This window comes from Hyperoodon ampullatus (assembly GCF_949752795.1).
Source record: "Hyperoodon ampullatus genome assembly, chromosome: 19".
In the NCBI taxonomy this organism is placed as follows: Eukaryota; Metazoa; Chordata; class Mammalia; order Artiodactyla; family Ziphiidae; genus Hyperoodon; species Hyperoodon ampullatus.
Genome location: NC_136932.1, coordinates 3,833,964 through 3,859,356, shown reverse-complemented (window position 1 = coordinate 3,859,356; position 25,393 = coordinate 3,833,964). Strand labels below are relative to the sequence as shown.

Genomic DNA, 25,393 nt, shown 5'->3' with positions numbered 1-25,393 from the left:
GAAAATTACTGTAATTATGATCTAGTCCCAGCAGAGGGATGAGTTCCAATCCTGCTAATAACCCTTCCAGGTGCCTCAGATTCAGAGCCCATGGGAGGCAGCATGGTTAGGCTCTGGCTGGCAGCAGGGCCAGCGAAGGCCCTCCTGTCTGGCCTGTGCAGGCAAAGACAACAAAGGCAGACCCCTCATCCTCTCTTGGCAGTGGGTTTTGGTTGTGTTTTATTTTTTTGATTCTTGACAGAGCTCCTGGGAGTCATTTTGTTTGAGAGAACTTTCCCCTAAACTAACACGAAGGACCAGGAAAATCGCAGCCGTGAGATGACTGTCCTGACTCCCCACTTATGCCCCGATCTGCAGCTGGCACCGCACCAGTCCCGCACAAAGCGCAGGGAACCAGTGCGGGCCCTTGCACCGCAGCTGCTTCTACACTGTTTCTATGAACCTGGGTTTCTTGCTCCCGAGCAGTACACAGTGTTAAACTCAGTCCTGACCAAGACTTTCAGGGCTCCCCTTTTAGATGTCTGCTACAGAAACAGGAAAAAGGATAGTTACCACAGGGACTCGCTGTGATGCAGCTCTCTAAATCGGCAAGCACTGGTTTATTCATTTGAAAACATCATCATTCTTGTAGTGCAAATCTGCAGCAATGCAGGCGAGCAAATCTCAGATTCCTGTGGAGCGTGGGGGCTGGCTTGCTGGTTCTTAAACCCTGAGGAATTCATGACATTTATACTCTCTGTCTTCCCAACTTCATAAGCCTCTCTCTGTCCCTGTAATCCAGTAGCTAAAGCCCAGACTTCTAGAAGGCAGGGCAGTTTCTCTGTACTTGGCCCTAAGCACACCCAAATGCCCTGAGACAATGGTTCTTCACCAGGGGTGGTTTTGTTCCCAGGGCACATTCTACAATGTCTAGAGACATTTTTGGTTGTCAGAATGGGTGGGGGGTTTGAGGGGAGTGGTACTGGCATCCAGTGGGTAGAGGCCAGACGCTGCTGCACCTCCTACAGTGCCCCAAGGTCATAAAACTACCTGGCCCCACATGTCAATAGTGCCAGGTTGAGAAGCCCTGTACTAACAGAATAAGGCAATAAGCTCTAAATCCCCCCTCCCCCCCAAACCTCCAGTGCACTGCTTTGGTCGCAAATCTCCAGATGGCAGGTGCTTTCCTGGAGGTGGAATATATTAATGACAGGCTTAGCAGGGTGCCCACTGTGGGAGGCATCCAGTAAATGTAGGTGGTGTGCATGTGCCACCTTGGTGATTCAGGGCAGAGCAATGCCAGTGCCTGACTGTAGTTAAAAGGGAGGTTTTGCATCCTGTTTTCTGTTCAGTGATCGCATGTGGGGCATAAAAGGTGCCCAACTGCTCACCATCAGGCTAAGAGTGTCTACAGTGGACCCAGATGCCTTCTTTGAGGACCAGCACTAGAAGCCTCTTGGAGCTAACTCCCATAGCAGGAGGCAGGGAAGTGGCATACTGTCGCCCAGTGCCACAGAAATGCTTCCCTCAGTGGCACTCTGCCAGGGGCGGGTGGTGATGGGCCCCATGAGGGAACTGAACACACACAGCTGCTGATGACCAGCCAGTGCACGAACAGCTTGATGCCAGAGACACCAGGTCTCTTGGAACAGCCTGGGCATCAGGAAAAGAAAGCCTGGTTGGCAGGGTTTTCCTAGGAGCCAGGCCTGCAGGGGAGAGGACTTCATTAGAAGGGATGTTGCCAAGCATCAGCCAGGAGAACCAGGCTGTCTCTATCTACTGCCCACTCTCCTGGTGACTAGGCAGCCCATTTTGCCTTATTTTTTTATTTTATTTTTTATAATTATTAGCTTTAAAATTTTTATTTATTTTATTTATTATTTTTGTTGATTTATTTATTTGTTTTGGCTGTGTTGGGTCTTCGTTGCTGTGCGCAAGCTTTCTCTAGTTGCCACGAGCAGGGGCTACTCTTTGTTGCGGTGCACGGGCTTCTCACTGCGGTGGCTTCTCTTGTTGCAGAGCACAGGCTCTAGAGTGCGCAGGCTTCAGTAGATGTGGCACGTTGGCTCAGTAGTTGTGGCTCACGGGCTCTAGAGCACAGGCTCAGTAGTTGTGGCGCACGGGCTTAGTTGCTCCGTGGCATGTGGGATCTTCCTGGACCAGGGCTTGAACCCGTGTCCTCTGCATTGGCAGGTGGATTCTTAACCACTGTGCCACCAGGGAAGCCCCATTTTGCCTTATTTTTAGGGTGACCACTCATCCTGGTTTACACCTACGGTCATGGCATCCTTATTAATAATGGCCCCTTCATTCTCAAAAGTGTCTCCATTTGGAAAATAAACTACATAGTTGCCTATTAATTGTATTTTAGTTTCCTCTAATACTATAGTTTTTTGGGGGGCGGGGACATCATATTTAGAAAAGATATTGGTGCAAAATAGGCTGCATCTTAAAATATATCATTAATTGAATCTCAAGAGTTGTATAAGGGTGGTCATCAATTCATACTAACTGAAAAGAAAAAGAAAACCAGAAGAAAGACATATTTTCTGGACAGTTTTTGAGAGGAAAATAGGGAGAATAATTCAGATCCCTTGAAGAAGAAAAATCTCTTTAGTTTTACGTTTCAGGCTCCCTACCCGATCTGTGTAAATTCTAATGGGAAATGAAATAGCTGGGCAGGAGGGAGGGGGAAGCAAGGGACTGTGGTAATCCACAAACTAGAAAATTAGTTTGAGTCACTGGGCTGTGTAGCAGGGATAATCCTCTATGTAGACAGCTGCTTTTTCTAAAGTCAGCTCCACAGATTTTGCTGGTGCTCTGGGAATTAGCAAATCAGTGCCACTCAAGATTTATCCTTCCAGAGTCGCTCCTGGTGGAGAGACCTGCAGGGAGAGCTTCCTTTTGGCCAAAGGTTAAAGCACCTCTGTCCCTGACATTCAAGTTTTGTTCTCAAGATGAGAAGGAACAAAGAAAAAAAAAGAAGAAGGAGGAACATACCAACATATGTTGGATTCTTTTTTTCCTTTCTTGCTTCTCTTCAACTCCCTCTCTCTCAGACTGATTTATAAAGGCAGGACTGCACCCCCCTCCCCAGCCCCCCACAACACAGACACATGCTTTATGACACCACTGCTTTATTGTGATGTAAGTGACTGGTGTGAAATGTGGATTTTGGAAATGTGTCACTGGAGGTGTCTCACTGCAACAGAACTCAAGTGATTCAATAAGCAGAGCGGGGCTTCCCTGGTGGCGCAGTGGTTGAGAGTCCGCCTGCCAGTGCAGGGGACGCGGGTTCGAGCCCTGGTCTTGAAAGATCCCACATGCCGCGGAGCAACTAGCCCCGTGAGCCATAATTACTGAGCCTGCGTGTCTGGAGCCTGTGCTCCGCAACAAGAGAGGCCGCGATAGTGAGAGGCCCGCGCACCGGGACGAGGAGTGGCCCCCACTTATCGCAACTAGAGAAAGCCCTCGCACAGTAAACGAAGAGCCAACACAACCAAAAATTAATAAGTAAATAAAATTTAAAAAAAGCAAAATTCCTTTAAAAAAAAATAAGCAGAGCGGCAGCCTGAGATTTTCAAGAGTCCCTCATTTCATTTCCTCTTCAACAGCAGATTTTGTGTGATTTTTGTTCAAGTCACCACCTTTCAGATCCTCAGTTTTGCCACTTGCAAAGACTGATTACAAATAAGGTGGTGAAACTGAGCAAGGTGAAGTGCTAAAAAAGTTAAGGATAACTTGAAATCTAGGCTATCGCTTACATATTATGTTTAGATAAAGTATCTAACAGGAGAGAGGACATTTAGTTGGCCCCTCTTTAAATAGAATCAAAATGTCTGGGTTTAGGGAATGAGACTTAATAGGAATTCTCTTCTCTTTCCCATTTTTATTCACCAGAGGGAAAAGATGTCGTTGGTTTTGAATTAAATACAGATTTCTAAGAGATACAACAGACCATTGTGAGGGAAAATTTAATACTGAGGTAATTGTAAAACAATGTCTATGCTATTTTGCTATGTGGATGACAGAGGAAACACACTGGAAAAATGTATTTTTAATGAAATGTAAGATTGCTTTCAGAGCATTTAGATTATCAGCTTGGATGAGGCAGGCCAAACTGTACCCACCTCAGGTCAGGTTATCCAGTGGAAGTCAGTAAGTTCTGTGTAATTTACTATATATCTGTGAAGAGCAGATATGCATTTGCTTCTTAAACATAGGATTTTAGCTTTCTTATTTTCTCTCCTTTACCTAATATCAAGGGAGGAAAAGGGCCTCCCACCTCTTACCCTCTCCAGTTTCATGTGCTAGAGCAATTAGTGGCTTTTAAGAAGCCATCCTACATATAATGTGGTTAGTTAAGTGGTCTAATACCCCAGTTATCCAGTTAGTCACAGGCAGTAAGGTGGGGATTTGGTTAGTGGAGTCAAACAGAGAAGCAGTAATCTAATTAGCCAGTTGCTTTCTGAGGCTGTTGGCTAAGATGGTGGCTGTGGAATTGAGCAGGTCTGCTGGGTGAGGTTTAGCTTCAGGCACACTGTAGGAATCCACTACTTCCCAGAGGTCTCCTTTAGAACTTTCCCCTAACAGAGAATGCCCTTTGTCTGTAGATAGTCTCGAACTTGCACTATCTTTTCCAGCATGTCATAAGGTCAGAAATAGCCAGATGGCTATGGACCAGATTCCCAATTAGTCCATTTGTTTATATCTTTTAGGGCCAATCTACTTTTTCCTCTAAGTTTTACCGCTAGAATGCGAGTGTGGTGCAGTAGACTGAGGTGCCAAAAGACCTTTGCAGTTTGGCAAGTTGTTGGTTTCCTCAGGTCTGGAGGTATAGAAAGGACTATTGCACTAAGGTTTTTTTTTTTTTTTTTTTTTTTTTTTGCGGTATGCGGACCTCTCACTGTTGTGGCCTCTCCCGTTGCGGAGCACAGGCTCCGGACGCGCAGGCTCAGCGGCCATGGCTCAGGGGCCCAGCCGCTCCACGGCACGTGGGATCTTCCCGGACCGGGGCATGAACCCGTGTCCGCTGCATTGGCAGGTGGACTCTCAACACTGCGCCACCAGGGAAGCCCACTAAGGGGGTTTTGTTGTAAATACCGGAAGCCAATGGCCATGCCACTGAGAGAGTGTTGAACTGTGCAGAGTGGAGAAAGTACCTGACCTTGCTCCTTTTTCACTCCTTTTCTGACCCGGCCCCAGATACCCCCTCTTCCTCTTCTGGTTTCCCCTTTTCTGGTGTCTTAGTCATGGAGCGGTGGCACAGTGGTGTTCTCTCCTGTTAGCCACCCAGCCTTCCAGAGTTGGGTCCCTGAGGGCTCTCTAGGGAGGGAGCAGTTGAGCACAGAGGGGTTTCTGTTTGCTCCTTCCATTAACCACTTTAACAATGCCCATTGTCTTTACCTGTAGGCTGCGATTGGTGCAAAGGTTCCTAAAACGGAAGGCAATTGGTTCCCTTTGGTTCATCTGCTCATCTGCTGCCACCTAGTGGTTGCTTCTCCTTTGGCACCCTGTGTAAAGTGGAGGGGACGTTATGGACAGTTCTGTAGTGCCTTTTATCTCCTTTTTTTCCCCCTTCCAGACTTAAATTGTCCCCTTTTGTTACTTCTTTATCCATCACATATAACAAAGCTTTCTTTTGTTTTACTCCTGGGTCAGAAAAATCTGGAAATGAATAGCTGGCATAGGATCTTTGGAGAAACTTGGAATCCACTGACAACATCCCTGTTTGCTCCCAGTTTCCCTCTTTGGTGACATGAAATGGTGTCTTACTGCAGGGCTATGATATGGTTGTTAAGAGGTGAGGAAGGCTACTGCCAAGCCAGGACAGCTCTGAATAGAATAGGCAGCTTCGAAGATAAAATTTCTATAGCTGTTCAGTTGCCCATCTCTCAAAATTTCTTGTGTAGAAAGTCAGGCAATAATGTAACTAAACCTTACAGAGCAGTTACTTACTATGTGCCAGGTGGTGTTCCAGGTACGTTACACGTTAACTCCTTTAATCTCCTAATGACCTGGTGAGATGCAGTATATACCCCTTCTAACGTGAGGAAATTGTGGCATAAAAGGTCAAGTAACTTGCTCTTAGAGAGCATATGTAGTACACAGGGAACTGGGACTTATTTCCAGGTTGTCTGGTCCTAAAGTTTGTTGTTTTTTTTTTTTTTTCTGGGCTGCGCCTCGCGGCTTAGGGAATCTTAGTTCCGGCGACCAGGGATTAAACCCGCCCCAGCAGTGAAAGCCTGAGTCCTAACCACTGGACCACCAGCGAATTCCCTCAAAGTTTATGTTCTTTTTTCTTTTTTAAAGTTTTTTTTTTTTTTTTTGGTGTGGACCATTTTCAGAGTCTGTATTGAATTTGTTACAATATTGCTTCTGTTTTATGTTTTTTGGTTTTTTGGCTGCGAGCCATGTGGGATCTCAGCTCCTTGACCAGGGATGGAACCCGCACTCTCTGCATTGGAAGGCAAAGTTTCAACCACTGGACCGACCGCCAGGGAAGTCCCAAAGTTTATGTTCTTAACCATTATGTTTTGCTGCCTCTTGAAGGCACGGATAACCCGAGTGCTAGGCACAGGCAACAGGAAAAGGAAACAGGGTCGTATAGACACAAGCCCTCCCCACAGCACTCCCTCAGCCTGCAGGACACAGTGGGGTTGCTAACTGAGGCCCAAAAGGGAACTCTCCCATGTGCTGACTCCAAGGACTCGCTTCTAGCCCCGTCTCATTTCAGACAGAGTGAACACAAAAGAAAAAAATAACAAGTAGGCAGTGAAAGGAAGTCTGAGAAGCCGACCAGAAACCGGGCAAGCCTGGGTTCCAGAGATGGTCCTGCCCTGAAAGACAATTGCAAGCCCTCTTCTTTGTTTGGGCTTTTGTTTTCTTTCAGGCTCTCCCTTCCCACTTTGTGGTTTTTGTTTGTTTGTTTTTGTTTGCTTTTGGCTGTGAGCGTGGAGTCTTTTTTTTTTTTTTTTTTGCAGTACGCGGGCCTCTCACTGTAGTGGCCTCTCCTGTTGCGGAGCACAGGCTCCGGACGCGCAGGCTCAGCGGCCATGGCTCACGGGCCCAGCCGCTCCGCGGCATGTGGGATCTTCCCGGACCGGGGCACGAACCCGTGTCCTCTGCATCGGCAGGCGGACTCTCAACCACTGCGCCACCAGGGAAGCCCGGGAGCGTGGAGTCTTAACCGATGGACCGCCAGGGAAATCCTCCCTTCCCACTTTGTCTGGAGGTGATAAGAATGCCCAGAGCTAGCATTTTGGTACCAGTACAAAAAGAAACACAACACCATCACACAGGGCAAGGAACCAAATCTGAGGTTTATTCGTGCTTTTCAAACCAGCCAAAGCAACCAGCAACTTCTTCCTCCAAAGGTTTCTCTCTCTCTCACCTTTGCTGTGACAAGCCTGTGGAGAAGGCAGAAGTGGGTATGTGGAGACGTTTAGAGATGGGCTCAGCTATGAGGAGGCAGGTTTAGTAACAGGTCTGCTGAAGATGCCTCTTCTCACTTGTCTCATTGGTGGTTTACAGTTACTACATGGTGGGTGTCAGAGACTTGGGTCTCTTCTGTACAGGGAAGAGCCCATGATGTTGTTGGGCTGGATGGGACAGGGAGTGGGAGCGCTTGATCATCAGTTTCTTCATGAAGGCGGGGTAGAGAGAAGCATATGTGTCCTAAAGGAGGAAAACTATACAAATTTGCTTTTATGATTCAAAATATAGAAGATATAAAAGGGCACAGAGTAAAAAGTGTCTCCCTCCTACCCTGTGTCACAGTCACGCAGTTTCTCTGTTGTTGGAGGCAACCAGTGTTATCCTCTTCTTTCTCCTTCCAGCGGTAACTCATACATATATAAGCAATTGGAGACTCCCTCTTTACACAAATGGAGCGAAGTAGACCTACCCTTCACTGCTTTTTTTTTTTTTTAAACTTACCAACATATCTCATAATGTGGCATAGTATTCAATTCCCTGAATTACTACAGTTACTTGGCGAGGTCTCTATTGAACATTTAGGTCATTTCCAATGGTTTGCTATTGCAAACCTTGTGTGTATATCATTTTGCACGTGTGCAAGTGTAGCTGTAGGATAAACTCCTAGATGTGGAATTGTTGGGTCAAAGAGAATGAGGAGATAAACAAGTTTGTCATGAAATAAATGACAGAGTGAAGTAGGGTGAGTTTATTTAGATTTGACAAAAAAATTCCGAGCCTTCTGCATTCATGGCCTGGAAATGGAGTCCTCATTCGGAAAATCATAAAGTCAAACCTTGAGAGGCCCGAGCTGGTGCTTCATGATTGTACAGGGGCATCAGAGAGTAAGATCTCTCCTTATGTATTTTCCGAAATGGACAACTCAACTGCTGCTGCACACTAGAGTGGGCCCTGGTCTGAAAGATTTCAAGGCCAGTTTGTATCACTGTCACACATAACATCCTTCACCCCATCAATAAAGGCTGCTTCCATTTCAGGCCAGAAGATGGCGCTGGTGATATCATGCTCGCCTTGGTGTCCCCCATCACCATCCTAATTCGAATCCTATTGTTACCCCACCCAAAGCACTCACTCCGCTGTTTTAAAGTATGATGTGGTTCTTGCTGATAAAATGCCATCCATATTCTTTGTTACCTAAAAGTTAAGTTGGTTATGTTCCATAGGAATTCTCATACTGGATTCCTAATCTTTGCCAATCATATTGCAACACATGGGCATTTGGGGGAAATGGTGCTCTGGATTTGAGAGCTGTGCGTAAAGAAACTCAGACCCGTCCTTGTGGCACAAATTCCTAATTCTCCAATATTCATTCTCCCTTTTAAATTTATTAGTTCCACCCCCGGCCCGACCCTGCCCCACTCCACTTTTAAGCTGGACACAGATTCTACCTAGTAGAAAGCTTTCTTTGCAGCTTGGTGTCTCTGTATGTCCAAGTTCTGGCCAATGGGATGTAAGCAGAAGTGGTGTGTGCAACATCTGTGAAATGTCCTTAAAAGGAGAGGGTGTGCCCTTCTCCTGTCATTTTATCTTTCCTGCTGGGTAGGATACAGACATGATAGCTTGAACTGGAGCATCCATCTTGGGCCATGAGGTAACCTGGGGAATGTTGACCACACACAGTGGGGCAAAAAGAGAAGATACCTGGGACCTAGATACCTTGGATTACTCACCTCCAGATTTTTACAGAAGAGAAAAATAGATTTCTGTGTTAATTAAATCAGTTATTTTGAGTTTTCTGTCACATGTAGTGGAACCTAATCCTGACTGACACAGTCCCCCGATGTAGGAAAAACAATTACAGCCTTATCTTCTTTCAATGGTGAATTACCAGCATCACTTTTGGACATGGAGACAAGCTACTTCACTGGCAACTCTCATCCTTCACAAAGAAACAAAGGCATGGCCAACAAATTCATTGTCAATAGTTCTGATACCTGGGCTTCATCTTTCTTCCACTTCAAAGGCGGTGGTGAGATACTCCTTTGGAACAATCCCAATGAGGCTGTTCAGTTCTCCAACCCACCAGCCATACATGTTATATTCCTGAAAAATGACAAGAGGATGGTTTCAGTTGGAATTTAGTCATGCTTCTGTTAATCTTTGTTAATCTGTTAAATGATCACATGGGAGATTCTGTTGGGTGGTTTCTTTGTAGACACTGTCAGTACAACTCATTAACACCCCTGATGGGATTACTAAATTTAAAAGTTATCTAGAAGGAAGAAAAACTGCTTTTCTTTTGCCATCTTTCTGTCTACATTGTAAATTTAGCACATTTGGTGCCATTGCTGAACCTAAAGAGCATGTCTTTTACCAAGCAGAGTGGAACGGCTCCTTTGGGGAAAGTTGGGCACACCCTAAAATGCCAGAGCACTGAAGTATTCAGGGAGTCAGGTCATAGTGCAAATCAATAATATTTACCAAGCACCTTCTATGTGCAAAGTGTTGTTTGAGTTCCCATGAGATGGATGATGAATCAGAACACTGCTTGCTCCCTGGGAGTTTACAGCATAGAGTAATGGGCTTCGGAGTCAGACAGACTGGGATCTCGTCCCCACTTGGTCATGTAGTAGCCATGTGACCGGAGGGTCTCCTGGCTTTAACTTCCTCTTCTGTAAGAGTAGGGCTAATATCACCCCTCTGTTGTGGGGAATATAAGTGATGCCGCAGACATGAAAACAATTCAAAGTGCCTGATACATAGTAGGTACTCTAAACATTAGATTCCTCCCCTGGAAGAGGTCAGAGGTTTACAGGTCCATCAATAATGACAGGCAGGACATAAGAGCCACAGGGAGGGGCAAACAAGAAAGGGAATGAGAGGGTTTAAAAGAAGGGTTTGAGAGTGGAGCTCACAGCGTTGAGAACGGAGCTCTTTGAATACAGAAGAGCTTCTCAAAAGCACAGCAGAGGGCTTCCCTGGTGGCGCAGTGGTTGAGAGTCCACCTGCCGATGCAGGGAACACAGGTTCGTGCCCCGGTCCGGGAAGATCCCACATGCCGCGGAGCGGCTGGGCCCGTGAGCCATGGCCGCTGAGCCTGCGCGTCCGGAGCCTGTGCTCCGCAACAGGAGAGGCCACAACAGTGAGAGGCCCGCGTGCCGCAAAAAAAAAAAAAAAAAAAAAAAAAAAAAAAAAAATTCCTGGAATCCATCCAATTCTCTCCATTCCCATTGGCAATAGCCTAGAGTCATGTCACCGTCACCTCTCCTGAGGACTACGGAAACAACCTCCAAATTGGTTTCTGTGTCTCCATTCTTGTTCTCCTCCAGTCTACTTTTCATTCTGCAGCCAGAATCTTTCTAAAAGGCACGTTGATAATATCACGGCTCTGCTTGAAACCTTAGTGAGTTCCTACTGCCTACTGTCAACTTCTTAAAAAGGTGGAAAAAGCCCTGCATGACCTAGTTCCACTCACGGCCCAGCATTGTCATTTATCCCCTAAATCGAGTCGACCCTTAGTAAAACAGAACTTGTCTTTGCTGCTCCCATGGGCCTCAGGGTCTCTCACCATGGAGCCTTTCCTCTGCCGGTTAAGCCTCTACTTCCCGCCTCCCTTCCACCGGGCTGACTCCTAAGCAGCCTTCAGATTTCAATTCCTGAGTCTCTCTGGCCTCTCCAGAAGCCTCTCCTCGCCACTCTCTAAGTGAGGGCCCCAGCTCTGTGGTCCACAGCGCTGTGCCCTGTGCTTCCCTGGAAATGCATCATCACGCCGCCTTGTATCTGACGGCCTTTGTCTCACTGCCAATCACTGGGTGGAAAGTTCTGTGGGAGCTGGGACCTTGTGGGTTTTGTGTGCTCTTGTATTCCCAGCAGTCAGCATGGTGCCTGGCACAGAATGGGGCCCCAAAAAACTTTGTTAAATGAGGTTATGAAGAAATGAAGGGAACAGTGGGGATTTATACTCTCAGTTGAGCAGATTTAGTTACAACCAACTCCAAGATATTCCCTGGTGATTGAACGGGTTGTGGCAGGAAGAGAGCAATTGCCTTTGGAGACAGTTTCTCCAAATGGCTCCCTAAATACCATGAAGAGCATCTCAGATGCCATAAGAAGTGAGACTACTGAGCTTATCCTAAAAGGAACAGGGAATTACCTTTTAAAAATCTGTCATAAATAAATGAGTGTGTCCACTCCCCTCCCCCACGGTTCCCACAGGAGGGAGGCCAGCTTCCCCCGACAGTCTGCACTGCTGTATGGGAGGTTACCCAGAATTCCTCAGCCTATGCCTGTCAGGACATTTTATTTTATTCTTTTATTATTATTATTTTTTGGCCGCACCACAAGGCTTGCAGGATCTTAGTTCCCTGACCTGGGATTGAACCCAGGGCTGGCAGTGGAAGTGCCAAGTCCTAACCACTGGACCACTAGGGAATTCCCACGGCAGGACATTTTAAAGCTCCTCTTGGTACGAGTTATGTTACTGTCCATTTCCCAACACTGAAGTTAGGGCAGTTTCTGCCTTAAGTTTTCTTGTAGGGTTGCCTTGCATTAGTACGTCGCTGCAATGGCCATGTCGACAGGGCCTTGTTGTGCGGGGGAAATGCATACCCTATCTTAAAAGCTCTAGCTTCAGCTCTTCTGCTATCTCACTGGCAGAGGGTGGGCACCATGGTGTCTGACCGTCTTTTGATAAAAGCTTGCTTACACATGTGTGAGGTGTGGTCTTCTACTGCCACATGCTGTCACCTTCGTCACCTGAGGGGCTCAGCTAGGGCATTCTCTCCCTAGGGACCGTTAAAGACTTCCGACTCTGACGCCCACTTGGCAGCATCCCCCTTCAGCCGTAAGGCCAGGAGTAGGGACAGAGCCTCGGGAAGGTGCTCTCTGCCAACTTGAAGAGGGTGCCAACGGGAAGCAGATGAGGCACAGCAGGACACCTGCAAAGGCCGGCTCCCAGTCAGTGTGCTCTTGCTCGAGGGGCACACTGACCCTGCCGACCGCAGATGTGGCATTCTCACCACAGCGGTGGGAACTGGGGTGCGTGCAATCAACTCTCTGCCCTTCAAAACAAAAGAGCAAGCAGAAGTGTGAGGATGGCATAGTCGCAGAGACCATATGCATCCTGCTGTGGTAGCCTAGGAGCTTCATCAAAGCACCTACAGGTCTTGGGATCTGACTGTCTTCCAGATTTCATCCCTTGGCTGGATACCCGAAAAAGGCTACAGGGCTGAGATGTTTAAAGCATGAATGGAAAATTTCTAGCCTTTTCTTCTCCTATCACCACCCCACCATGCATTGCTCTAGCCCAGTCTGAACACCACGAGGTATGTTAAAATAATTTCTACTTTGATGAATTGCTGGGGAGTCCACAATTGCTCATAATCAAAGGGAGAAAAATGCAAATGAGATCCGGCCGAGAACTATCACCACCAAACGTTTATGTCACTGCACAGTGCCAAAAAGAATTAAAACAACATTAAACTCACAGCAATCATGTTTAAGCCCTCGTTTCCAAGTGCCAAATTGCACCACTCTGGATCATACAGATGTTCGTTAATTATGCTAATTTTTATTAAACTATTAAAATGGAGAGAGTACTGGCTCAGCCAGGCAGACCCCAGCTCTGAATGAACTCTGCTCTTGTCTAGAGGTGCTAATTTACTGCATTTTTATTAAGTTGCTGATTCTTGGATTTTAGTTTTGGGATGGCAGAGAGAACTGAATTCCTGGTATTAACATTTTCAATAAAGTTTGACTTCTTTTTGCCCAGATGTTTGGAAGGACTGACTGGAAAAATGCCTGAGACAGTCCCAGGAGACCTGAAATCCTCAATGCGGAAGTGTTTCTACCTTCAAGGTGGGGATGCACACCTACAAGTGACAATGTTAGGGAATCAGAATTATACAGGCTCCCCACTCCGTAACTCTCTATTCTATACACTGTGTGTGGTAGAGCTGAGATGTTGATTATACAAAACGGTTAAGTGAAGATGATTTGGATAAGAATATAAGAAGCTATTTAAAAACACCCCAAACCCTTTACATCAGTGCTTGCTTCTTGCCACAAAATCTTTTAAGAAGACTTACACTCAAAAATAGTATAATGTGTGGCTTGTTCTCGTCATAAATATTTCTAGGCTTGATCAAACATCTGTTTTCCTCAACATCAACCCTGCCCCCCCTCCTTGAACCCCTCAGATGAAGGAGTCTTAAAAATGAAGGTTGGCTATTTGGACTCCGTTATCTGGTTGGAGAAGCTACTGGCCTGGATGAGTAGAGCACTGAGGGCATCTGAAATAGGCACGGCGCTCACCATCAGCAACAATCAGAAGTGTTAATGGGGGCTTGCACACTGCCATAAAAGGATCTGTGCTGCTCATCTCCATCAACAAGGAAAAAAAAAACCCCTACCAAACCTGCCATAAAAAGAACAGCAAATTCTATAAACAAAAACAGTATGGCCACCAACCATGGGCTCGCCGCACAGCTTGACTCTGCCTCCAGTGGTTTCCTATTGCTGTTTATGGCTTCAAGACTATCATGGCCCTTCTCAGTGCTCCTCCTGTCACAGGGCCTTGAGTCCCTGTGTGGCTGCAAATACCCTGTCAGTAGGTGTCAGGGGTATCAGGGGGAAAACCAGCAGGCGCCTATCATAAGCCTTAAAAGAGATTAAATACCCTTACTCCATGATTGCTACATATTAATTTCTCTCCTCCCTGCTGGTTCCTATTTGTTTAAGCTCTTCCATGGCTCCCCTGGAGTAGCACAGACATGACCTGGAATGACCATCCAGTCTTGGGCTGAGAATTCAATTTCTAGGCTCAGTGAATCCTAGGCTTTTCCAACAAAAGGAAATCACCATCCTCTAGGGCACAGATTCTTAAACTGGAGTCTCTGACCCATGGCCTCTCTGTGGATGCATGTGAAGGGATCTTTGAACTCCTTAAAACTGGTGTAAAATTTGTGTGCATGTGTGCATGTGTTTTGTTCCTGGGGTGAGGCCCAGACCTCTCATCAGATTCTCAAAGGGTCTATGAACCCTCTACAGTTGACCAACCAGCACTTTAGGGGGAAAGTACAATGATCTTTATGGCCCATATCTGCTCTTTGGCCCAGTGTGGCCATCTCACCCCTACCCCCACTTTTAAAAAAACAGTGGAAGGAAATCAAGAATCCTGCCATTCTGGGTTTCCAAGGCTTCAGCCTTCCAGCTGCCAAGTCTATTCCTTCTTCAAAGGCTGACCAAGCTTGCTTATCCCTTCTAAGGCCATCTCTTTAACTGTGACTTAAAAGTTGTGGTGTCTTCTTATAGCTTCCATTCAAATCCACATGATGGCTTTTGGAGCAAGCTGCTTGACACTGCTGGTTCCCCTGAGAATGTTCCTAATGGAAATGTTCTCTTTTCACATTGAACTGGGCTTCGATAAGCCTCTGTGGAACAAGATTCACGGAGAATGTCTCATACTTTTATTCTTTTAACCATCAAAGTTCACTATTTCAGTGCTTGTAAACAAGCGACTACCTCTTCAAGGGAACAATCAATCAGCCCCTAACATGAAAGATCAATAAATGCTTCATATATGTATGGGAAAGGCCAATCAATCACAGAATTATTGGTTTATGATTGCTTATTTCTCTTATTAGTGCCTGTACATCGTACATTATCATTAGTAAAGATGGGAAATTTGAATTCCTAAGCAGAGTAGATTGTAATATTCCAAGCTCAGCCAAAAATATCATATTTTTACTCTGGGTTGGCCTACAATTTCTCTACTGAAATCCAAATTTGGAAATTTAATGCTTTCTGAGGCTATCAAAAGTTATTAAATAAGTTGAGGGCTCTAACTCAGCACCCTTCCAATTGCTGAGAAAAACAATTGTTCACCACAGACAAACAGGTGCCCGTTTTTCAGGACAAATGGTTTTAGGAAGAGATTTTACCAAAGGAGAAAGCAAGTGGTCAGTTGGGTCGACAGTGGATTAGTTCTCTTGGAACCTGTGAAAGGATCAGAGCCCAATGCTTGGCTGAAACCTTGGGTAGCTTGGTGGCCTCTCCAGGCTGTTTCACACCGTGTTTTAAGTTCTTGGCAATCATTTTCTCTTTTTTCCATTATTCAGAGTTTTGGTCTATAAATCATAATAAAAATGTATCATTAAATTTGCCTCAATTGAACTAGTTTTATTTATTGCCACGTTTCAGGGAACCTGCTAACCTGGACATTGGTGAGACTGGAGCTGGGGCCAGGGATGGGGGGCTTTGAGTCTAAGAAAGGGGACATGGAAAGGCTGGTGGCCAGCGACAGCAGCTGGGGGGGGGGGGGTGCACATGGCAACAACTCCACAAAGCTCACCCCCAGCAAAGAGCTGAGTGTGAGAAGAGGAATGTGTCAGCTAGATGGAGGGTCTGAGAGCCCTGAGTGCAAGGGACTATTCAGCCTCAAGTCTGAACTGATGTCCTGAACTGGGTGTGAGTGGATAATGACCAAGTCAAGGCTAGGGAGGGGTGCAGGACCCACGCACAAACTGGACATTGTTGGTGATGGAAGTGTGGGCAAAATACAGAGGGTGCATGACAGAAAAATCATAAGCTGTGAAGGTAAGAGGGAAGGTGGAACAGGGCTGTATGGAAAAGAGAAATGAGAAACACACAACTTGAACTTTGACTAAAAAAGAGAGGAAGGATAAAGGGAAGGTAAACACTTTGCAGACAGGAGAAAGCAAGGTGCTAAGTGCAGAATTCAGGAACAATAGAGACAGCACCATTTCGGAGCTGATAGGATTGTGATACCATGTGAGACTGGCGTATTAACATGTATTCCACAAACTGTGCCGCTCACAGCTCTGCACTACTCTATTTTGCTCTGACCGCAGTACCAGCCTCAGGCACCACAACACAATTTGAAAACAATGTGACGGAAATGTTTAATCTGCTCGGCCCATCTGCGCTGCGTATTTCTCCAGATCTCCCTGAGAGAGGCGCCTTGAATCTCCACATTGCCTTTAATATTCTCCTAAATCACCTCCCCACTGCACTTCAAGGGCCATTGCTACAATATCACAGGTTCATCTAAAGTGCAGTGGGGGTGGGGTGGGGGGGAGGCGCAGGCCAGGGTATTTTTTATTTTAAAATAATTTCCAGAGATCGTCTTTTTTGCTTCCTTTAAAAAAAGCAGAAAAGTTATTCTACTGTTGCTGTAAGGTTATTGAGGTTGTTCGTTGCAAAACAGGGTAGGATAGAGTGGAATCATTCTCTAAAGAATTATTTTTATTAATCTCGATTCCCTCAATTGGACATGGGAGGGGGTGAGCAGACGCTCCTTTTCTCTTATGTTTTTCTCTTATCCCTGCACCTTGCCATGGTGATGTGTTCGTTTGGGGCTGGTGCCTGTCTGCTTTACACTCTCTGCCTCAGGTATCACTTGGACCCTGTCCTGCTCCAAACAAAGCCATCTTGTTCAGGACAGGTATACATTTAGTCCCTGGTCACCATGCCCTCATCAGAAAGGAACACTGTCTATATTATTAATTTTTAGCTTAAAATCTTACATTTTCTCTCTATAAGTCCAGATGTTGAGCATCAGATTTCCACTGCCTTTCCTCCACTTGATTTTGTCAGATTCAGTGATTTGGGGCTAGAATGTAGGAAGCTGGGGTAGGTTTCAGAGAAAGAGGGGATGACAGACCTTAGACAAATGGAAGAGAGTTGCACATAACCAAGAAAATTAGGATTCCTTTTGCTATGTGAATTAAAGAAATGAATAATTTAATCTGTGAGATTGTTCCGGCGAGGGAAAGGCAACGTCCCAGTTGCGAAGCCTACAGCCTGTCGGTGTGTTACATCATCTGCACACATAGGCGTTTCCATGACAACCGCTTATAGCTTCATTTCCTGGATCCCTCTAGGGGGTGTCACAGCCAGATCCACCTGCTTTTCACCCTACCCTCGGTGGGGTCATGGTAAGGTCGCCAGAATAAATGAACGCGGGTACTAATGATCTGTTTACTGCTGTTTATGCTCTGTGTGTGTCAGGGGCACGCACATTTAGAGAGCTCATTATGGTTGCAATTAGAATGCACCATCGCTAGATATTTAACTCCTTTTTCTTTTAAATTAGCATTTTAATAACATTCTTTGAGCAGAGAAACAAAATGACCATTTTTCACGGACAAACTTCTAGCTGTAGGTGCAACTTTAATGGCAAAGTTGTGAAGGGAAAAGAAGGGAGAAAAAAAGGCCATTTTTACTACTTTCACCCTCCTTCTTACCAAAAGGATATTTTTATTTGCTTTCTAACACACTCCATTTCCTAAATTTGTTTTGAATCCAATTATATTGGGTGGTTTAAAGTACTGCACTCTTGTTGGATGGAAATTAGCAGCTACTGAAATTAACTTTCTATGTGACCTGTGAAAGGGACGAAAATAATTACAAGTGTGTGTAAGAGACCCTTCTCCAAAAGACCCTTGCTGTAGGATCGGACTGTGATCTGATGCTACCATTATCAAATATCTTTATATAGTAATTGCAAGGGCTATTTTCTTTAAAAAGGTGGTTGCAATTACTGTTTTTGTTTTGTAATTCTTAGGATTATCTTATAGAGGATAAATGATGACAAAAACTTGTCATTATAAACAGGATAAATAAGAAGCAGAAATAATGAAAATAATAACACAGCATCATTTGCCGTTTAAAAAGGTGAGATCTTGGGGCATCAAAAAGTAAGACAGAACAGGAAAAATACAAGGTAGAGACCCACTGGGTCAGAATGTTCCAATAGGCACTAATTGCTTTTTAGGAATCAGCGAACACCTTTGCTAGGTGTTTATAGATCCTCTGTTTGTAGAAAGTACAGTGAAAAAATAACAATTTGAATGTTTCGATTATCTTTCCCAGTCTGTTCCATTTTCATTATTTATTTCCTATAAATCGGGACCTTGCTGAACATAATTCTGCAGACAAGGAGGTTGATGGGACAGCCAATGTGAACGAGGAGATAGATGGTGGGTGCGTATAAGATAGATGCTATGTGTTTATGAAAAGGAGCAGTATGTCTGCATGTGAACATCCACAAAGTAGAGCAAGCAAGTGTGTAAACTATAACGGGTATTTATAGGTGGAAAAAAAAAGGTGCAAGGAAGATTGTATGGGAACAAGCACACTGAGCCTGAAAAGGATTTGCTTTTTTCCTACCCTCCACGTCCAAGTTCCGCTAAGATGTCCCCTGCTTGCTGTGGCTCCTGTGAAACCTCACAAGCCTTTCCATGACAACAGATGGGGGATTTCACAGCCAGAAGACACAGGAGGTCAACAGTTGAAAAGCAAGAGTTAGAAAGAGAGATCTTTATCGACATCAAAACAATCCCCCGAAAGATAGAAGGAGGAAAAATTTAAAGACGTAGCAGGAAAGAAAAAGCCTTTATAAAAATGCAGGTTAAAATGTTTAGGCTTTTGTATCAGCCTAGTTGCACCTTAGACTCTGCCGTTTCATAAATAAAATACGGATAGCATAGACTATAATCTGGTGATAGCTACCCCAGGACATATCTAGATACACTTCTGTTATTTTAATTAAATACTGCATTATGGTTTGTGACAACTACATAGCTACAGCGTAAATGAATTTGGAATTAAAGTGTTACTTAGGCATCCAGTAATTTTTGTTTCATTCCTCAGTTTTACAAAGCAAATAGCTATAAAATCAAGATGTTTGTTCATTTACAGATGGAGCAGGATTGTTGTCGCTGTTTTTTTTCTCCTTAATCCTCCTGCACAAAAAGAAGACAGAGCTCAGAGTCTGGCTCCCAACACTCTTAGCTTATGAGGCACATCACAAAGAAAAACACATCCTCTTGACTATAATGTGAAATGCTGAATATTTATTGCTGGTATTTCGCTTATCTTTCTAGCCGAGTTCTGTCTTTTAACAATTATTTTGATGGGCTGCAGTCTTGCACTGCCAGGTGATTTTTCTCCTTTGCTGAATATTTAGAAACACATTTTATTTTATTTTATTATTTTTTTTTTTTTAAAAAAACCCTTAAAGTTCATAATCCTCCTTGGAAGTTTTTAGTATCTGGAACTCTTGCCAAATACAGAATATTAGTGGGAACAGGGAAACCACCAAAGCTCTTTGCTGAAAAGATGATGCACTTTCTGAATCTAAAAGAAAAAATATTTTTCATTCTAGGAATATTAATATTTCCTTAATGAAACTTGAGAGGGTATTACAATTTGATATAATCAATTGGTCAGTTTCAATGTCACTTCACTAGCAAATTATGAGAAAGAATATTCTCGTCTTACAGGCACAGACTTTCACTCAAAATTTATATGTTAAAGTAAAAGGATTTTTGTTCAAATCTGAGGATTTAATTGTATCTTGAATGCGTCATATGTCAAGATGGAAGTTTTTAAATAGTAAGTTTTCTGAAATCATTGTGTCTATTATTTCTAGTGTGAGAATCAATATAATCTTTTTATTAGTCTTAAATACCACAAGTCTGCTAATTCCAGCTTTTCTGTGTTCTAACCAATTATCCCAAGCCCCCTGTAACTAATCCTATATGCATAGAAGTTACTGCTCTGTATATCTGCAATGAGGTTATAATTTGCTTCAGTATTTTGCTAGTTTGATTGGAGAGATGGATCCATACACTACCAAGAAAAACTAGCAGACAGAGGTTTGGGGAGGCTGAGTTCCTTTTGAGAAAATAATTACACAGAAACAAAGCTTTTGTGACCCCCTTTTAAATAGAGCATCTCACCGAAATGTCATCCAGCCTCTTTCGCAGATTAGTGAGGAGTTTATTACTAAATCTCTGTCTAATAAACGTGCAGTTGACTCTGGAGGAGCTGCTTGTTATAATACTGGCAGTGGGAAATGGAGGGAATGTCACAGTTAAAGACACAAATTTTCCCCATAATATATTCAAATGGAAACCTCTGAATCCAATACTACATGGGCATATCTTATAAATTTACAATATTTCAGTCTCAACAGCCTTCACCGGTTAGTTTTAAAGATTTATGTGGTAAAAAATTACTCAGTGATGAATATGGTTTATTCTGTGCAGTATTGGAGGTATAAGGAATTAAACTACCGTCTTTAACAGTGAATTTATTATTACCTCTGTCAAAAGACAAAGCCTTTAACAGCATTTGTTATAAATTCACTGCGAAATAAATGGCTGGAATTTTTTTACACTGGAGTTTGTAAAGCAATGGGTGATTGTGAGCATTAACCTAACCCTGCCATGGCTTATATGGTTCTAGGTAAACATTTCTGTCTGGGTCTCACAGCTAATTATCTGATCTGGGACTTTCCACCTGACTGAAAGGGGTGTGTGTGTGTGTGTGTGTGTGTGTGTGTGTGTGTGTACAAAGTGAAGGGTCTTGTTCAGGACAACAGTTCAGGACTGAGGAGATTAAAGTGGAAAATGCCAATTTTACTTTTTTTTTTTTTTTACATGGGTTTTATAATAAATGGCCAGGGTTTAGAGAATAAGGTTGATATGTAGCCAGGTCTCTTGTTTGCAGGTTTATATGCACGCATATGCACAGACACATACATGCATAAGCACACATACACATACACACACTCACACTCACAAACACCCTCTCCCTTTTGTCCTCTCTTGGAATGGGTGTCCCCTCATTTATAAAAATTACCTGGAGGAATGAGGCTGCCAGGGTTTGTTCTAGATGATTGGTTCCTGTCTGGGGGAAAGGAATGGCCTCGACTGAATTTGACCGGTGTATGACCGTTGCCTTCCAGCTGACCCCAAATCCCATTCCCATCCTCCTAACTCTATAGCCTCCCATAGGGGTTATTAATGAGAGAAAACACCATCATCATCATCATCTTCGTCATCACAGCACAGTGTTGACCTGCTTGTTAACATGAAATGGGGTTATGGGGACAGCTTCTGCTTCTCTTTTTGTATCATCATAAATAAGAAAAGGTATTTTCTGATGGTACCCTCCCTCACCGTCCCCTTTGGTTAGGTCAGAGGTGAATGATAGCTCTTTGGCAGGCATTGATCAGTTTCATCACTATGTTTGTGCAGTCTGTGCCCCAGGCCTGTATTCTCCCCACTTCCTACCCCCGAATTACCTCCCAAATTACCCTGCCCATCCCCCAGTCAGCCAAGCGGAGGGTAATGGTGCCTGAGGAGGTCCTAAATGGACACTAGATGTCACCAAACACCTCCTTTCTCTCAGAGCCCTGAAATTAAAAAAAAAAAAAAACAAAAAAACTTCACTTAAAGCAATTGAGGGAATTAACTTATCTGTTTTTATGAGGTGTTGTCAAATTCAACTAAGCACACTTAAAAGAGGAAGTACTGCTGCATTCAGATAATTTTTACAACATACAAATCTCTTCTGGAGGGGTTGGGGTCAAGGGAGGGGAAAGGTCTACATTCTTTAAGTAGTCCTTTGAGGGAGTAGGTGAAGAACACTGGGCTTTAAAAATCCTATTATAACAGACATGGTGTAATGTTAACATAGTCCAGGTGTTCCAGGGACAGGCCTGCTGCTTTCGGATAGCTAGGAGCTGGGTTTGGAGCCAGGACCCGGCCTGAATTTAAGTGGCTCCAATCCAGTGCTGGAAGCTAACTGTCATCCAGGATGATGAAATCGGTCCATCCTCATCCACATAAGACCCATGGCCATCTGACAGCATCATATGTTCAGTGTTAAACTTGACCTTGCCTTTAAGGCTCCCTGTTTCCATACCAACTGTACAAGCAGAGAAGACAACCAAAGCATGGTGTGTTTGGGTGGTGAGAATATCTCCCCACCCTGGCTAAGCCACCATGTAAGTATAACCCTTCTGTGGTGCCCAGCCTGTTGCTCCAAGGCTGCCTTCCATGGAAATAAGTAGCTGGAAAAACCTTGGAGGAGCCCAGGGCCAACTCACGAGTCACACAACATAAGCTCAAGAGATGTAGCCTATCAACTCTGTTTACCTTAAATGGTAAACAGGGACCATTTAAGGGTCATTCAGGGACCTCTTCTTCTTTCTAGACAATTGAGAAAGAGTTTCTTTCTCTCTTTAATTTGCCCTTATCTGCTGGACAGCTCATGTTACCACTATAAATTACTTCTGGAAGAGGAGGCCTAATTTTTAAATGGGCGTTTATTTAGGTTATCTCGAAGAGTAGAACAAGCACCTTTATTATTTAGAAAAAGGTTCCCTAGTGAGAGGCCTTTAAGCCAGGAAGACAGAGTCACTTCTCTGAATCATGGAAACTGTGGCTCGTCTTATCCAAATAGAGACTTCTTACCTCCCTTTCTCCTACTTACAATAAATGCTCACAGCAGTGCTGGTCCACAGAAGGGCCTTACGATCCTCAGATAAAAGGAACTAAGCCAGGGCGCAGTGTTACTGCACCGAGGGTGATTCAGCACCTACCCTGTCATGCCTGGTGCCCAGGCCGAATGGATTTTTGGAGTACACCTGTTGTTGAACCCCTGCCAAGTACTGATGGCCACTAACCCCCAAATCACTTTTCCCCCGCTGTTGATGTTTGGAATGTCAGACAGGACTGAGCAGCAGCCGGCGTGTATTTCAAACACAGCAGATGGATTTTTATATTAGCTCCTATTTCATGTTCAGGCGGAGCGACCACCACACTAAAACCGCAGCCTCTGTGCTGCCGAGTTTGCTTCTGTGAGATTAATTTTGTGAAATTAATTGGGACAAGATTGAAAAGGAAATTAAAATGTAGCTGAGTGAATAGGCCTTTCAAACACCTTTTTCCTGCTCTATTCAAACTTGAATTCTGCGGTGGTCTCAGGCATGGTGGGAAGTAATTTACGGGAGCCATCGGTTACGTATGAGGAGACCTGCACAAGCACCACAATCTGGAGCCACTGAAGAGCGTTAAAACACCCCGCCATGGCCTGAGCTGCGTCCCTGCACCGGGTGGAAGCGAAGTTCGGTCCCTGCACCAAAAATGCTGTTCAGAAATATCTGGGCCCAAAAGGAATGCGGGAACGCCCACTGGATGCACAGATCTACTCCATTTAAAAAATCTCCTTTTAATATATTTGCGGCCCAAATTGGAACTCAGTGCATTAAGTGGGCATGCAACACAGATAGATGTGTTAGGGGAGGTGGGCGGGGTCCTGCAGACTGTGCCATTGCTTGCTGTTTCAGAGCTGCGATACGTGGCTCTGGCCTCTCCTCAAAGAAGTTTGAACAATTGATCAATTTTGCCAGTGACAAACTCTCTCAGACCAGGAAAGGCACAGTGCATTTCCACGTAAGGCCTCTTCACTGGATGGCCTTCTATTTCCAAGAGAGGACCTTTTGAGCTTTCGAACATCTCTGTGAAAGAGTTCTTGGCAGGACCTTTTGTTTTTCTCTCAATTCACTAATAATTTATTGAACTCCTAGTGTGTACCCAATATTGACCCCCAAAGTTTATTGCTAGTGGAAAAGAGGGGAACATAATAATAATTATCATCCTAGATGCCAGGCGCTTCTTTACACAAATTCTCTAATGAAAGTGTCACAATACCCTATAAATAGAAATTATCCCATTTCTACAGATGAGGAAACTGAGGATTAGCAAGATTAAGTGACTTTGTTCAAGGTCACATAAGTAACCCACCTGTTGACGATTTGCTTCCCTAAGAATAGGACAGGTGATGGGCATTTGGTTATCTATGGGGGTGCAGCTTTCTTACCCAGCCAATCATCTTCTCTGGAAAAAAATTTTTAAAAGGGTAAATAGCTCTCTTTCTGGGATCATTCCTATCCAAAGGCCCTAGACCAAAGGCCCTAGACCCTAACAGACTCTCTTGGCCCTAGGATTCTAGGATTCAGGGTTGGGTCATACTTGGGCAACTATTAAGAAACAGTAGGTGTGGTGTGTGTGTTTATGCATGTGTGTGTATATATATATATATATATATATATATATATATATATATATATATATAATGAATATTATTAATCTATAAAAAAGAATGAAATAATACCATTTGCAGCAACATGGATGGACCTAGAGATTATCGTACTAAGTGTAGTAAGTCAGAGAAAGACAAATATATGATATCACTTATATGTGAAATCTGAAAAAAATGATACAAATCAACTTCCTATTTATAAACTAGAAATAGACTCATAGACGCAGAAAACAATCTTATGGTCACCAAAGGGGAAAGGGGGAGGGAAGGATAAATCAGGGGTTTGGGATGAGCAGGTACACGCGACTCTATACAAAATAGATAAACAACAAGGTCCCACTGTATAGCACAAGGAACTAAATTCAATACCTTGTAATAAACTATAATGGAAAAGAATCTGAAAAAGAATATATACATATATACATATACATATATATGTAAAACTGAATCACTTTGCTATACACCAGAAACTAACACAACATTGTAAACCACAACATTGTAAATCAACTATACTTCAATTAAAAAAAAAACAAATAAATACCAAAAAAAAAAAAAAAGAGAGAGAAAGAAACAGCAGGGAGCAGCAGGAACCCAAGAATAAAGTTATTACCCCCCAATTCCCACCCCACTTCCCCATCCAGGGGCCACTTCTGTTCTCTACCTGCCACCCCCTGACCCTCGGAATATTTCTCTTATCATACAAAGAGAGAGGGAAAAGCCAAATGCATTTATGAGGGCCCCAAACAAAAGAACGTAGAATTTGTTTCTTTGTTTAATCTGAATAAATAAAGCTAAGACACATTTTTGTGTGGAATTTCTTTAGCAGATTTGTGAAGTCAGCCTCACCATGTTTATTTAGACCGGGAATGTTTGAGGTGGAAGGAACCTTAGAGATCTAACACAACTCCCTCATTTTACAGGTGAGGAAACTGCTCCAGGTAAGCTGAGCTGCACTCAGTTGCATCTTGTGTTTCTCAGGGAAATAGACTTCTCTAGGTTCCTAAGAAGTGGGCTTTTCTCGCCTGACACAAGTTCTACTGGCCAGAGAGAAAAGTAAAAT

The 25,393-nt window shown here is 44.0% G+C and overlaps 1 protein-coding gene across 1 annotated transcript in view; it reads right to left on the bottom strand.

Moving 5' to 3' along the window:
• Positions 1-9,417: 9,417 nt before the first annotated feature.
• SKAP1 (src kinase associated phosphoprotein 1) overlaps positions 9,418-25,393 on the bottom strand; it is a gene marked incomplete at both ends in the record, with an annotated part of 284,039 nt that continues 268,063 nt past the window's right edge. Inside the window, one exon of the mRNA XM_079725971.1 lies at positions 9,418-9,519. Coding sequence (XP_079582097.1) covers positions 9,418-9,519 — 102 coding nt within the window. The remainder of the gene's footprint in view (positions 9,520-25,393) is intronic.